Source organism: Apodemus sylvaticus, chromosome 17 (assembly GCF_947179515.1).
Source record: "Apodemus sylvaticus chromosome 17, mApoSyl1.1, whole genome shotgun sequence".
Taxonomy (NCBI): Eukaryota; Metazoa; Chordata; class Mammalia; order Rodentia; family Muridae; genus Apodemus; species Apodemus sylvaticus.
The window spans coordinates 58,099,644-58,114,046 of NC_067488.1; the positions used below are offsets into that span (position 1 = coordinate 58,099,644).

The 14,403-nt window shown below is 53.0% G+C and overlaps 1 protein-coding gene across 5 annotated transcripts in view; it reads left to right on the top strand.

The window, feature by feature from the left end:
* Positions 1–7,031: 7,031 nt before the first annotated feature.
* Positions 7,032–14,403, top strand: part of Shank3 (SH3 and multiple ankyrin repeat domains 3) — a 60,653-nt gene continuing 53,281 nt past the window's right edge. For all 5 annotated transcript variants that reach the window (XM_052161782.1, XM_052161784.1, XM_052161783.1 and 2 more), the window contains exons 1-9: positions 7,032–7,159; positions 8,325–8,986; positions 9,282–9,485; positions 10,403–10,474; positions 12,263–12,371; positions 12,447–12,598; positions 12,684–12,851; positions 12,944–13,060; positions 13,465–13,542. In XM_052161782.1, coding sequence (XP_052017742.1) covers positions 8,699–8,986; positions 9,282–9,485; positions 10,403–10,474; positions 12,263–12,371; positions 12,447–12,598; positions 12,684–12,851; positions 12,944–13,060; positions 13,465–13,542 — 1,188 coding nt within the window. In that variant the 5' untranslated portion in view covers positions 7,032–7,159; positions 8,325–8,698. The remainder of the gene's footprint in view (positions 7,160–8,324; positions 8,987–9,281; positions 9,486–10,402; positions 10,475–12,262; positions 12,372–12,446; positions 12,599–12,683; positions 12,852–12,943; positions 13,061–13,464; positions 13,543–14,403) is intronic.

The window sequence follows — 14,403 nt, forward strand, 5'->3', positions numbered from 1 at the left end:
TTTCTCCCTCCTGTGTCTCTCTTAGTATGTGTTCTTTCCACCCTTTCAGCCCTACTCTCAGGTCCATGTAGTCAGGTTTGCCAGGATTTCACACTTGTGATCCTCCTGCCTCGTCCTCCACGGCACTGCCATGAATGACCTCCCCTGGAGTCTCTCCTGTCTCTGTGGCTTGGAGGAGACTTAATCTTCTTTGTTAAATGAAGACGATAACAGTGGTTTTTCCCAGTGATCTGTGCCACTGAATAAATTAATACATGCAATATACTTAGGATGGCACGCAGAGTGCCTGGCATAATTGCTGTTGCTTATTTCTTCTTAACTCAAGTCGTTTTCCCCAAGTTTTATTGAGATCTGGTGAAAAAGTTGATCTCTGTGAAATAGAGACCATTGCTTGCCCTAACTAGTTTTGGAGTGGGAGATTCCCCTTTGTGTTCCTTAGGGCCACATGAACGATATCTTGGACTGGTGGTCCACTATGGAAGGGACGCATCCTAGTTGCTCAGGATTCTCACATAAATCCAAGCTGAGTGAGAACTTCTAACCCTGAAGCATCAAGCCTTCCCTGGCACTACCTACCTGTCGCAGTAGGGCATGGCAGAAGTAGGGCAGCATCACAAAACAGTCACATGAGAAAACTAAAAATTTAACACAGATACATTTGAAAAGACTAAGAATGCAAGAAACCCCAAAACCAAATTCAAGTGATAGCCAAAAAGTAAAATATAAATATAAAAACAGAACATGAAGATTTATGCATGTACCACGTAGAGTTTCTAAAAACACAACAGGATTGACTGCAAATTAAACACAGTCAAAAACAGAATTACTGCTATGGAAGTCCGAATTGTGAAAACTATCCAGAATGAAAAAAATGCTTCAAGGTGGGCTAGCGGTGCAGCTTAGTGGTAGAGTGCTTGCTTAAGGTACATAAGGCCTTGGATTCAATCTGCAGTACTACAGAGGGTGGGGGAGGGGAGGAGAGAGGGAGGGAAAGGGAGCCGGAGAGGGAGAGAGAGAAAGACTTCAAAAAAACTTTGAGCCAAATAACTATCAGTTTAGGATTGTATGTTGGCTTGGTTGTCATTCAAATAAGCAAAGATAAAGACACAGGCATTGTGGTATATACATCTGTAAACATGGTAATATAGATGGGTAAGCCTATCACTGAGGCTGAGACAGGATTGCACTGAGGATTGCAAGTTTAAAGCCAGCCTGGGATGTATGGTAGGACTCTATGTCTTACTCAGTGTTCTACTGCTGTGAAGAGAAAGCATGACCAAGGCAACTCTTATAAAAGAAAACCTTTATTTAGAGCTTACGTACAGTTTCAGAGGTTCAGTCCATTTTCATCATGGTGGATAGCATGGCGTAGGCAGGCAGTCATGGTGCTAGAGAAGTAGCTGAGAGTTGTAAGATAGACGATCCTAAGGCAGTAGGAAGAAAGACTGGTGTAGGCTCTTTGAAACCTCAAAGCTCACCCACAGTGAAACAGTTCCTGGAATAAGGCCACACCTAATCCTTGAAAACAGTGTTGACCAAGAATTCAAATCTATGAGCCTCTTGGGGGCCATTCTTATTCACACCACCACACTTAACTGTCTCTGTCTCTGAGAGGTGGCTCAGCAATCAACCGTGTGTCTTGCTCTTTGTAGAGGACTTGAGTTTAGTGTGGTTCACAGCCCTCTTCTGATGTCTGGGGTAGCTATGCTCACATGCAAAGGCCTACACACAAAAACACAGCATATGCATAATTAATAAAATAAATCTTGAAATTTCAAGCCGAGGGCAAAACAAGATATTTAATGAAAAGCACTAACATTAAAAGACAGACATGGGAAATTTCTAAGGGATGTACTTTCAAGAAGATAATTGAACACCCAGAGATCTTAAAGAGTGAAAAGCAAGAGAAAACAGCCAATGAGGAAACTGGCCAACATAAGATGAAGTCTAAAGGAGCACTCACTGTTTGACCACAGGAACAATAACAAAATGGGTAATTTTTAAGTTAAACAAAGTGGGCAAAACCCTATAGACTAAGAGGATCAATTGGAGCTCACTATAAATTCTTTTTATTATATGAACAAGGATACTAACTAGGGTAAGGTTTATTAACTGTGTAATTTAAGTGTAGTTGTGAATCTGATAAGAAAGGCTGCATAACTTCTGAAACAATGGCAGGAAGGAAAGGGGAACAAAGAAAGCTTGGTCAATTAAACGGAAAGTGGAGGCATAGATGAAAGCCACACAGAGGAAGAACAGCGCAAAACGAATGATAGAAATTAATTAAGATGATCCTCAACCGAAGAACAGATAAAGAAAAGGTGGTACATCTACACAATGGAATACTATTCAGCTATTAAAAACAAAGACATCAAGCTGGGCGTGGTGGCGCACGCCTATAATCCCAGCACTTGGCAGAGGCAGAGGCAGAGGCAGAGGCAGAGGCAGAGGCAGAGGCAGAGGCAGAGGCAGAGGCAGAGGCAGAGGCAGAGGCAGAGGCAGAGGCAGAGGCAGAGGCAGAGGCAGAGGCAGAGGCAGAGGCAGAGGCAGAGGCAGAGGCAGAGGCAGAGGCAGAGGCAGAGGCAGAGGCAGAGGCAGAGGCAGAGGCAGAGGCAGGTGGATTTCTGAGTTCAAGGCCAGCCTGGTCTACAGAATGAATTCCAGGACAGCCAGGACTGACTACACAGAGAAACCCTGTGTCGGAAAATACAAAACAAAACAAAAAAACAAAGACATCATGAAATTTGCCCGTAAATGGATGGAACCCAAGATTATCATCCTGAGTAGGTACCCCAGACCCAGAAAGACACGTATGGTGTGAACTCACATAACTCGAGATTAGCTGTAAAGTGCAGGATAACCATGCTACAGTCCAAAGATGCTAAATAAGAGGGACAGCTCAAGGGAGGATGCTTGAATTACACTTCCAAGGGGGGATACCATAGTCATACAGGGGCAGATGGAGGAAGGGAACTGGGTGGAAGAGGGTATGGGGAGGAGAATGGGGGAGGTTCAAGACCAGGTGTGGGGAGGGACAGTAGAGATGGTCAGGTGGCCATGAGAATGCATAGAAATCTGCAACGGGCAGGGGTAGGGAGGTGGGGGGCATCTCCAACACTTGACAGAGACCTGGGATAGGGGAGGTGCCTAAGAATCAGTGAGGGCGACCTTAGCTGGGACTCCCAGCCTTGGGGACCTGGAACCTGAAGAGGACACCTCCTGTGGCCAGGCAGGAGACCCAGTTGAGTGATAGGGACACCAACCCACCCACAAAACAAATTTATCCTGTCCACAAGAAATGTAGGGATGGGAGATGGAGCAGAGACTGAGGGACTGGCCAACTAACAACTGGCCCAACTAGAGACCCATCCCACGGGCAAGCACCAATCTCTGACACTATTAATGATACTGCGTTATGCTTGCAGACTGGAGGAGTCTAGCATGGCTGTCCTCTGAGCGGCTCCACCCAGCAGCTGACTCAGACAGATGTAGACACCCACAGCCAAACAGTGGATGGAGCTTGGGAACTTTTATGGAAGAGTAGGGGGTAAGGATTGAGGGACCCGAAGGGAATAGGTACTCCATAGGAAGACCTATAGAGCCAACTAACTTGTATCCTTGAGGCTCTTAGAAACTGAACCACCAACCAAAGAGCATACAAGGGGTGGACCTGGGCCCTCCCTGCCCTCCCCCCCCAGATGAAGCACATGTGCAGCTTGGTCTTCATGTGGGTCCTGAACACCTGCAGAGGGGGCTATCCCAAAAGCTTTTGCCTGTCTGAGGGATATGTTCTCCTAGTTGGATTGCCTTGTCTGGCCTCAGTGGGAGAGGATGTGTCTAGCCCCACAGAACCACAGAAACATACTGGGGTGGGGGCAGTAGTCGAGATGTAAAGTGAATAAATTAATTAAAAAATGATCATCAGTGTACACACACACAAATGCTCACACTGTTTTTCATTTTTAACGCTTAAAAAACATGTATCACGTATATTAAACCTTAAACAAAGATCTCAAACAATTTCATGAGTAGGAGTGTTTTGGTTGAACTTTATATATTTGCACTAGATACATGTGATGCTTACTGAGGCCAGAAGGGGGCATCTGAATCACTGGAACTGAAGTTGCAGATCCTTGTGAGCCACCCTGTTGGTGTTGGGAACTACACTGGGTCCTCTGCAAGGGTTGTAAATGCTCTTAATCACTGAGCCATCTCTCCACCGTTTGTTTGTTTGCTCTGTTTTTGATTTTGGAGACATGGATGGTCTGTGTAGCCCTGGCTGTCCTGGAACTCACTGTAGACCATGCTAGTCTTGAACTCAGAGACTGTGCACCACTATGCCTGGTTTGCTTGTGTTTTTTGAGATGTAATTTCATTATGTAGTCCAGGTTGTCCTAGAATGTGTCATCTTTCCTTCTTTGGTTTCAAGATACAAGGAAAATCTTCACAAACTGTACAAATACGAGTATTGTTCAGGCCCTCTTTCCTGGGCCATAATGCAGGAGGAAACCATTAATGGTTAGTCCATAAGTATATAGTCTACATTTGAAAATGTAAATAAGCTTATTCCTGTAATTGGAGCCAAAAATGTATAACAGAAAATTTAAAAATGAAATAAAAATATTACATATCAACAACTATAACTCAAATGACGAGAGGAGAGTAACTGTGCTAAACGTTTGTGAAGAACTTAGAAAAAAATGAAACACTAGAAATGAATCAGATAAATATCTAGCTCAGTGAGTTTGGCAAAACTAAAAGGCAATGGAGAGGAAAATATGATAGCGTAAAATGAAAGAGCTGAGCAAACCTGACAAACTTGGAGGCTGACGTACTGATGCCCAGTTTGAGGAAGTCTGGGATACACAGTAAGTCTCTGTCTCAAACATTGAAGCGCAGAGAGCTGAATCTTAAGAGATTCTCATTCCTAGAGAAAGAAAAATCAGACTCAAGATGAGATGGACTATGAATATACCTTTAGATATTACATAATCAGAAGTAATAAATACACACATGTACACACACACACACACTCACACAGTGGGGATTTAGACAGCTTTATAGTCAGTCAATTTAGCACTCAGAGTTTCACCTACTCTACAGCAAGAAGGTCTGAGCTGACGTTGGGCGTAATCTTGTAGATGATGGTTTAACCTCTGGCTTACTTATATAGCAAACTAGCTGAGCTGCACTGTGTACCAGGGCTTGGGCACAGCAGAACCAGAGAGGCTAATAGGACCTGTCTCTACAGGGAGTCCACCTTCTGACAGGGAAAGACAGATGCTAAGCAACAACAACAACAACAACAGCAAAAAAGGAATCAGTGCATTGAAAGACAATGGCAGCTTTACAAAAGAGAAACCAAATCAGCACAGAAGAGAGAGCAGTCAGCAAAGAAGCAGGGGGTGAGGTGGGTTCACAAAGGGAGAGATGCAGCATGGGAGAGGAAGGCAGCTGAGAGATGGCCTGGGTGAGCTGAGTGAGCTGAGTAACTGGAGGGAGAAGGGTGCCTGCGGGATGAAGGATGGAAGGAAGGGATACAAAGAGAGTGGAAGAGAGATACAAAGGGATACAAAGGGATACAAAGAGAGTGGAAGAGAGATACAAAGGGATACACAGGAGTGGAAGAGAGGCAAATTACCTAGCAAACAGAGGAGCCTACAGGGCCAAGCAGGGTCAACCAGAGGACCAGTGGGTAGGGATGGAAGTGTGAATCACAGGCCAGAGTATACTTAGGAAGTGGGCGTGCTGAGCATGGAGACCATCACTGGAGACTTGGGTGTCTCCGGGGGATGCTTAAGTAGTGGACCCTTGGCAGTGACCCAGGGAGCAGCTGCAGGAGCCGTGGGCTGAGAGCAACCGACCCTCGACCCTTGTGCATGTGCTCCCAATCCCATCCGCACGCAGTGCACTGTTCTGCATGCACTAGTCACAGATCTTTCCCCACCCCCAAGCCTTTTGAAGCCGTGTAACTGAAAGTGCACCAGGAGGTGGGGAAGGAGTGTGGATAGCCAAAATAAGATCTTTCCAGAATTTTTGCCCTGGTGAAAGAAAGGGAGGAATAAGCAAACCGCCCTGGTAATTTGAAGGTAGAGCCAAGGCAGTGTCACCTTGCCTGGGAGATGGGGTCTGACGGGCCTGAGGGAGGATCAGCTGGGGCTGCTCAAGAGGCTTGGAAGAGGTAAGGAGGAACCTGGAATTATTCTCAACCAAATAATTGCAAAAACACCTCTATCCCATTATTTCGCTCTCCAGGAACGCATTGGGAAGACATCCATGTCTCAGTGTTTCTGGGCATTTGCTACTGCTGCTGTTTAATAAGAAGCAGGCTGGGGTACTGTGAGAGTCACTAAGCACTGGCCAGGCATTGTGCAGGCCACAGGCCTGATGTCACCCTGGGAGTGTGAAGGCTAGCCGAGGCCAGAGACAGGTCAGTCTGCAGGTAGCTGGTTCACAAAATGTGAGACTTCTCCCCCAAAGCTTGGCAACAAAGACCATGCATAATTAGCTCCACTCAGCAAGGTTGTCGGCTAGGGAGGCTTAAGGGCTCCCAAGAGGTCCCAGTGTGGGATAGTGAGCCTGAAAGGGTAAGACCCAGGGCTCTGGGTCCATTCAGGTCAAGGACATGTTTACAGGGGGCCAGGGCTCGCCTGCTGCCTGATCGAGGACACGGGATTCCTCCATTCCTGTCATATCACTGGTGGATTCTGGCCATCATTTTCCACCAGCAGACAGCTAGTTTAGAGGAAAGGGAGGCTGGAAATAAAGATGGGTGGAGGATTTGATGGGAGGGATTGGGTTTAGCCAGAGGGAGTTGGGGCAGGGGTCAAGGCGGAGAGGAAAGAGGCAAGGGAGGAAGATGTTAGAGACTCCAGGGTCAGGAAGCAGAGTTTCCTCTCTGGGTTGGAACATAGGAAACCCAGCCCTTAGCTTCCCAAGGTGCTTCCTGGAGATAAGGGAGACTCTTTCCTCTCCTGCCCCTCTTACATCCTGCCCTAACCCCTAGGGTACCCGAATTTGCACCACTCAGACGCACCTTGGGAGGGGCTTGGAGGTCAGAGCCTACTGGGGCTTCACTTCCCTAAGCACAGGGGTCCACCCCGGCTTGAGGGTAGCCGGGAACAGAGGCACAGAAGCGCTGGAGTCTAAGGTCTGCCGGGTAAGCGGTTCTTTAGGGAGAAGGCTCTTCCTCAAGGGGTAGTGATGTGGGAGAGAGCCAGGTGGTCCACGGAGGACAACGCTGTGTGGTTGCGATTGGTCAGAGAGCCCTACATGGAGTCACGAAACATTTTGGGAAGGTGGTGGATCTGTGGGGGAGTGCAGGCTGTTCTGGGGGTGTGGGGAGAGTCTAACCAATCGTTGTTCTGTGTGGGGTGAGGGCATTTCTAAGGTGACCCAGGTGGTCAGGGGGTGTGATCTGGGGAGGCTCTATCGTGTCTAGGACCAGGGCAGTCCAGGGTTATTCCTGGGATGCGCAGGAATAGCCAGTTTTGTGGGCGATCCAGGGTTGCTCACGGAGAGGGTAGGAGAGGCTGTGGCTGAGGGGATGCTTTCTGCCACTGGCAGAGTTCCCGGCCAGGCTGCTCCGCAAAAGCTGTCCAGTTTTTGTGCCGCCACGCCACCGACGAGTGGCTCTCTGGGGCCGTTAGGGGGGTGAGGTGTAAGTCTAGGTATGCGGGAGAGTGCAGTGGAAGGCAGTAGACCCTGAGAGTAGGGCAATTCATCCATTCAGCGGCTGCACCTTTCTGGGCCTTGCGAGCTGGGCCCCCGTGCGTTGGGCACTTCCGAGGCAGCGCCGGGCTAAGGCTGGCACGCCACGCGGGCGGCGCCTGAGTTGGTTCACTCGCAGCGCTCCCCTCCCCGCCCACTCGTCATCCCCTCCCGCGTTGCCACGACAACGTGTGAAACTAAAATTCAGTTCCCCGTCGCAGGTGGAGACTAGTGGCGCCCCCTCCCCTAAGCCTTTCCTCGTAGGTCGCGCCCCCAGCCTGCTGTCGCTAAGGTGACGGGGAGGGGGCGACCAGCTGCAGGGTTGGGCCAGCCAAGGTGAGGGAGGCCGCAGAGTCCGAACAGACTCCCTAAACTCGGTTGCGGTGGGGGCCGAGAGGAACACCCTGGGCGCGGTTAGAAGGGTTGGTTTAGGGGGACGATTCGGTGGCCTGCAGCTCCGCCCTGCTCGCGCCTGGGGTCTGCAGCCCTCCAACTCCCACCCAGCACGGTGCCCGGGTGACCACACCACCTCCTTGGGGTCTGGAGTGGGGTCGGCAGACTGGGGAGATTTCTACCCCGGGACACCAATTTTCCTGCTTGTCTCTCCCTCTCAGTCGGCCTGTGGGTCCTCTTGCCCCGACGCGTCCCCCACCCAGCTCCAGAACCCTCCGTCACCCCAGTACGGTGGTCTGCGACGCTCGCCTGCAGCGGAAGCAAGGCGTGCCATCCCCCCCCCCAACGCTGTGTCAGCCACTCCCCCTCGACAGCCAACCCCCCCTCCCTGGCGCGGGCCCCCGGCCCCCGCCCTCTGCACCACACGCCCACGCCGCCCCGACCCCGCGGGGGACCCCAGTTTCCCGGCCCCGGGCTTCCCATCCCCGCCTCCGGCGCGGCCCCCTCCCCGCCTCCGCTCCGCTCCGGGCTCGGGCCCCCTCCCCCCGCCGCCCCCGCCCCCGGGGAAGGCAGGCGCCGCTCGAAGCCGGGGCCGATGCAGCTAAACCGTGCCGCCGTCGCCGCCGCCGCTGCGCCTGCGGAGCCCCCGGAGCCGCTGTCCCCCGCGCTGGCCCCAGCCCCGGCCCCCCCCGGCCCCCTCCCGCGTAGCGCGGTCGGCGGGGCTCCGGCGGGGGGTCCGGGGGGGCCAGGGCGCCGCGCGGAGTCCCCGTGCGCTCCTCTCTCCGCCGGGAACAGTCCGGGCCCGGGCGCTAGCACCGGGATGGACGGCCCCGGGGCCAGCGCCGTGGTCGTGCGCGTCGGCATCCCGGACCTGCAACAAACGGTGAGCCTTCGCGATCTCGCCGTACCCATGTGTGGCCCGCTCGCGGTGACCCCCGCCGGGCGCGCCCTGCGCCAGGACCCCCGGCCGTGGCCACTCGCCCCTCCCCCGCCGCCTCCGCGGGACCCTCCCCATCGCCGGGGCGGGGCCCTGGAAGCCCAGCCTCGGGGCGGGGCCTCGGCCTCTGCGCCTTGGCGCGGGGTCCTTGCTATCGCTCCCCAACTAGCCCTCCAAAGCGGGGCCCGGGGCGCGGTGCCCTGCGCCCGCAGGTCCGGGCTCACGACTCGCTCCGCTGCAGAAGTGCCTGCGTCTGGACCCAACCGCGCCCGTGTGGGCCGCCAAGCAGCGTGTGCTCTGCGCCCTCAATCACAGCCTTCAGGACGCGCTCAACTACGGGCTATTCCAGCCTCCCTCCCGGGGTCGCGCCGGCAAGTTCCTGGATGAAGAGCGGCTCTTACAGGACTACCCGCCTAACCTGGACACGCCCCTGCCCTATCTGGAGGTGCTGGGCAGACCAGGGTTGGGGGTGGAATGGAGCGCTCAGGGGTGTGATCTTTGAGCTCGGTGGCTGGAGCAGTGAAGGGCAGGCCGGGAGGAGTTGGCGACAGGAGCGGTGGGGGGCTGTGTGCAGCCTGAGCAGTGTGCTGAGAGGCCGAGGTGGGTACACGGAGTGCAGTGGGCAGGGCGAAGTGCGAACTGCATGTGCGGTCAGTGGCGTGCTGCAGCTTAAGCATGGAGACCGGTGCGAGCGAGCGCGCGTGTGTAGAGAGCGCGTGCAGCAAGCAATATGGACAGCACACAATGAGCGAGCACAGGCAGCGCATGCACTCGTGTGTGTGTGTGTGTGTGTGTGTGTGTGTGTGTGTGGTGTGAGCAGTTTGAGCACTGGAGGGAGAAGTGTGCGAAGGAGTGAGTGAGTTAGGGGTCATGTGGTGTGAACAGTGTCATTTGTGTGCACAATTGCCTCTTGTCTCTCACGCCCAAGTCTTCTGAGGTTAGCCCAAAATATTAACACCATTTATAAAGGTGATTTGAGTGTCATTCCATAGGGATGGAGACTTATCTCAATAGAAAGGTCTTGGTCTGACCCTCATGGGCGCACCAGGAATTAGGTTATTTCTACTCAGAGTGGAAGTGTCTAGGAAGAGAAGCTTAGTTTCCGATCTTGGGAAAGCAGTCGAGTCTTCCAGGTCCTGGCCGAGTACTTCTCTGGACCGCCCATCATCTCTGTGTAGTAGATGGTCGATAGCTGTCGCTTCTTGTTTGTCCACTCTGCAAGTGTGTGTCTGGGACATGTATGTCTGTGCCGTGGTGACAGTATGGGCAGGAGGGGGGGTGAGCAGCACAGGGTGGCAGCCACCACTCGCTCACATGGGCCTGTGTGGGTGCCTTCTCCCCACCTTTTCTGTATCTGAGCAGTTTCGATACAAGCGGAGAGTTTATGCCCAGAACCTCATCGATGACAAGCAGTTTGCGAAGCTACACACGAAGGTAAAGAGGCTGTCCCTGGAGGGGACACCCCATGAATACTGTCCCCATACTGGCTTGGCCCAGCCTGCTTTCCCTGAAGTGGGTTTCAGGACCTCACCTGGAGCTGGGCACAGGTTCCATACCCATGACTGGTCCATCGACAGGCTGCGGCTTAATCAGATTTTGGCTGGTATAGGGGTGAGAGCCTTATTAGAAGCTGGGGGCAGGGGAAAAGCGGAGGGAAGAAAAGAAGTATCCATTGTGTTGGCACTGAGGGCAAGAGGTTGAATGCTTAATATCCCCTAGTATAAGGAACACACAATTAGGTATCTCATCGATTCTCTTCTGGGAGGGATTTGCTGCACATTTTACAGGTGAGGCAGAGGGGTTGAGTCACCTGCTATGACTGCGGGGGTGAAGCCGGCTCAGACCTGTGGCCTGGGCACACTTACCTATACAGTGTCTTTGCTTCTGGGACCTACTCCCTGTAGGACCTGACTCCATTTGCTTTTTTTTTTTTTTTTTGAGGGGGGTACTAAACTCCTCCTCTGGGTGTCCAGGGGCAAGGTGGGTGTCATAGCTCCTTTCCACATGGCCCAGCTCTGTGGGCCAAGGGGAATTTGTTCATGGGGTACTTCCTTGATGGGCTCTGGAGTTTAGGGAGAGTCTTTGTGACCCAGTCTGTATGTGGTCCTAGATCCTTAGGCTTCTGTGACAGACTTGTCTGCTGCCCCAGGACAGGTGACAGTCAGTGGCCAAGGCTCTATGCAGGGTAGAGACCATGTCAGAGAGGTCTCCCTCCATTGGCTCTTGTGTGACCCTGGGCTCTCCAACTCCTTTCTCAGGTGGCCTATAAGACACAGAGCCACTTGCTTCTCAGCAGTTCATTTGGTTTTCGGATGGATCTGAGTTTCCAATGGCAGCTCTGCCCCTTGGCTTGCCTGGGGTCCAGCTTTCCCTCCGCTCTTACCTTGGGGCTGACTAAGGGCTTCCTAGAGGATGTGCATCTTTTCTCCTAAGGTTTCATCACCCTGACCCATGATTCTGGTCCATGGGGCACCCTTTTCTGTCTATGGTCCATACTGCTTGTAGGTGCCTGGGCTGGGACCCCCTTGCCCTGTGTGGCTGGCATCTGTGCCACCAGACAAAGCCAGTGAAATTTAGCGGGGTGAAGGACTAGAAGGCACCTAGTCAGACATATCATAGGTGTGCCATGGGTTGTAGGTGGAGCTGGTAAGATGGGGCGGAGGAATAAGACCAGAGTTGTTAGGATTTGACACTTGTCAGGATGGTCTCAGTGTTCGTTTGGGCCGAGGGAAGGGACTCAGTTGGTCCGTGACCAGGGTGACCAGGCTGGGGTGAGAGCGGTGAGGCTCGGGCTGACAGCTGTGGAGGGTTTTTAGAGAAGGGCTGGGGTCCAGGAGAGCTGGGATGAGACTTGAGGGAAGAGTATGGGGTTGAGGATGAGCAAGCTAGGTGACAGCTTAGACACACTGGGGTTGGGGACAGTGCATGTCTTCCAGGAAGGAGGTCTGGAGCTGGCTGGAGGAAGGGGGTGATGGTAAGATGACCCTAGCTGAGCCGGGCAGTGGTGGCGCACGCCTTTAATCCTAGCACTTGGGAGGCAGAGGCAGGTGGATTTCTGATTTCCAGACCAGCCTGGTCTACAGAGTGAGTTCTAGGACAGTCAGGGCTACACAGAGAAACCCTGTCTTGAAAAAAACCAAAAACCAAAACAAACAAACAAACAAAAAAAGATGACCCTAGCTATAACATCCAGCTGACTGGAATGGATGGCTCATGTTTTAGGCAAACCTGAAGAAGTTCATGGACTATGTCCAGCTACACAGCACAGACAAGGTGGCCCGCCTGCTGGACAAGGGGCTGGACCCCAATTTCCATGACCCTGACTCAGGAGGTGAGGAGAAGAATGGGGAGGGGGCTGTATTTTTGACTGGCTGGGACCCTAACCTTTACTTATGTCCAAACCCAGAGTGCCCTCTGAGTCTCGCGGCCCAGTTGGACAACGCCACTGACCTCCTGAAGGTTCTCCGCAATGGTGGTGCTCATCTGGACTTCCGAACGCGAGATGGGCTAACAGCCGTCCACTGTGCTACCCGCCAGCGGAACGCAGGGGCACTGACGGTTAGTGAGGGCAGGACCCTGGTCTGGAGGGGACTCCGTGCAGAAAGCTGGGTTTGGCATGGATTCTGAGGTGCTTTACCCTCAGACCCTGCTGGACCTGGGGGCTTCGCCTGACTACAAGGACAGCCGCGGCCTGACGCCCCTGTACCACAGTGCCCTAGGGGGCGGGGATGCCCTCTGCTGCGAGCTGCTTCTCCATGATCACGCACAGCTGGGGACCACTGATGAGAATGGTTGGCAAGAGATCCATCAGGTGAGGAGGGGGCGTAGGCGGGGTCCGGGCTGTATGTCCGGGTGTGGCCCTGGCCTCGGTCTGGGCTGCTTCAGTACCTGTCTTCTCCTCAGGCCTGCCGCTTCGGACATGTGCAGCATTTGGAGCACCTGCTGTTCTATGGGGCCAACATGGGCGCCCAGAATGCCTCGGGAAACACAGCCCTGCACATCTGCGCCCTGTACAACCAGGTACGCCCTGAGTCTCACCCCTCTGAGGGCTCACTTACATTTTCTGTATGTGGTAAAGTGCCACTCCATGTGTGGATATGTCTGCACACAGGTGACTGTACATCCTGGCTTGTGTGACACTCCATGTGTATGTTCTGTGCCCAGTCTGGTTCCTGGGTGGCTCGCTCAAAACACATCTGTTCTCTGAATGCCCCATAGGTGGCAATATGTCCACATGTATGCTCTTACCAACTAGCTCTCGGACGAGAGCTACTTAACATAATTCTACCTAGCCCAGGTATGCACTGAAGAGGTGTGAGTTTGTGTGTGAGTGATTCTTGCGCCCTGTACACCACGTGTGTCCCCGCCATGGCCTGGCCCTCCCTTTCCTGGTGCCCAGTGTAATTGTTGCTGCCTCCCACCAGGAGAGCTGCGCACGTGTCCTGCTTTTCCGTGGTGCCAACAAGGATGTCCGCAATTACAACAGCCAGACAGCCTTCCAGGTACAGGCTGAGATGGGGGAGGTTGCTTATGTGTCCCTATTGCCAATTGACTCTTCTTCAGAGGGCAAAACGGGAGTGCTTACTCTCAGTACTGCCACGGAAGATGGACCTGTGAACGGGCTAGTGTGGTGCCCAGAATTTGAGGGAGTGTTTGGTGTGGTGGTTTCTCCTGCCATAGAAAAACATCCTATGAACTCCAGAACTGTGGGGGAAGAGCCAAACAGAGAGGGCAGAAAGAGAGGTGTGGTAGGCCTGACTCCCCAGAATCAGGCAGGGGTTCAGGGAAGAAGGCTGAGGTGGGTGTGATCTCACCTGACACCTGACTTGACCCAGGTTATATTTCTGAGCTGTTTGTCTGCCAGGCTGGTTGGCACTGGCTAACCAGGTAGCCATCATCACTGTGGCCTGGAGTTTTGGAGGAGTCGAAGGTGTCGTGGGGGATTCATGGACCATGAAAGCAGCAGGGAAGGGGGTGTCTGTTATTCTTAGTTGGAGCAGAGGCCCCTGAGGGTGTCAGGAAGGCAAGCCGCTGTGGCCGTGTCTGGGGGTGTGAGGCAGAGGATGAGGGTTTGAGCACACCCTGAGGTAGATATACTCGGGGCCTATTAGATGGCCAGGTTTGGGGGACTCAGGAAGAATGAAGACTGACAGCTATGGGGGCCATGACTGAGATAGGAATTGTGGCTGCATCCAGGGGCAGATTAAATGTTCTACTAGTGTGAGCAGATCTATTCACATTTTAGCTCTAAGCCTTGTGTCCCAGAAGCACCCCAGGACTTAGGCAGATGACGGTAGTGGGCCAACTGTAGTTACCGGCATCCTTGCCTCAAGATCCCATGAACATCCCAAGAAGTGATGTCC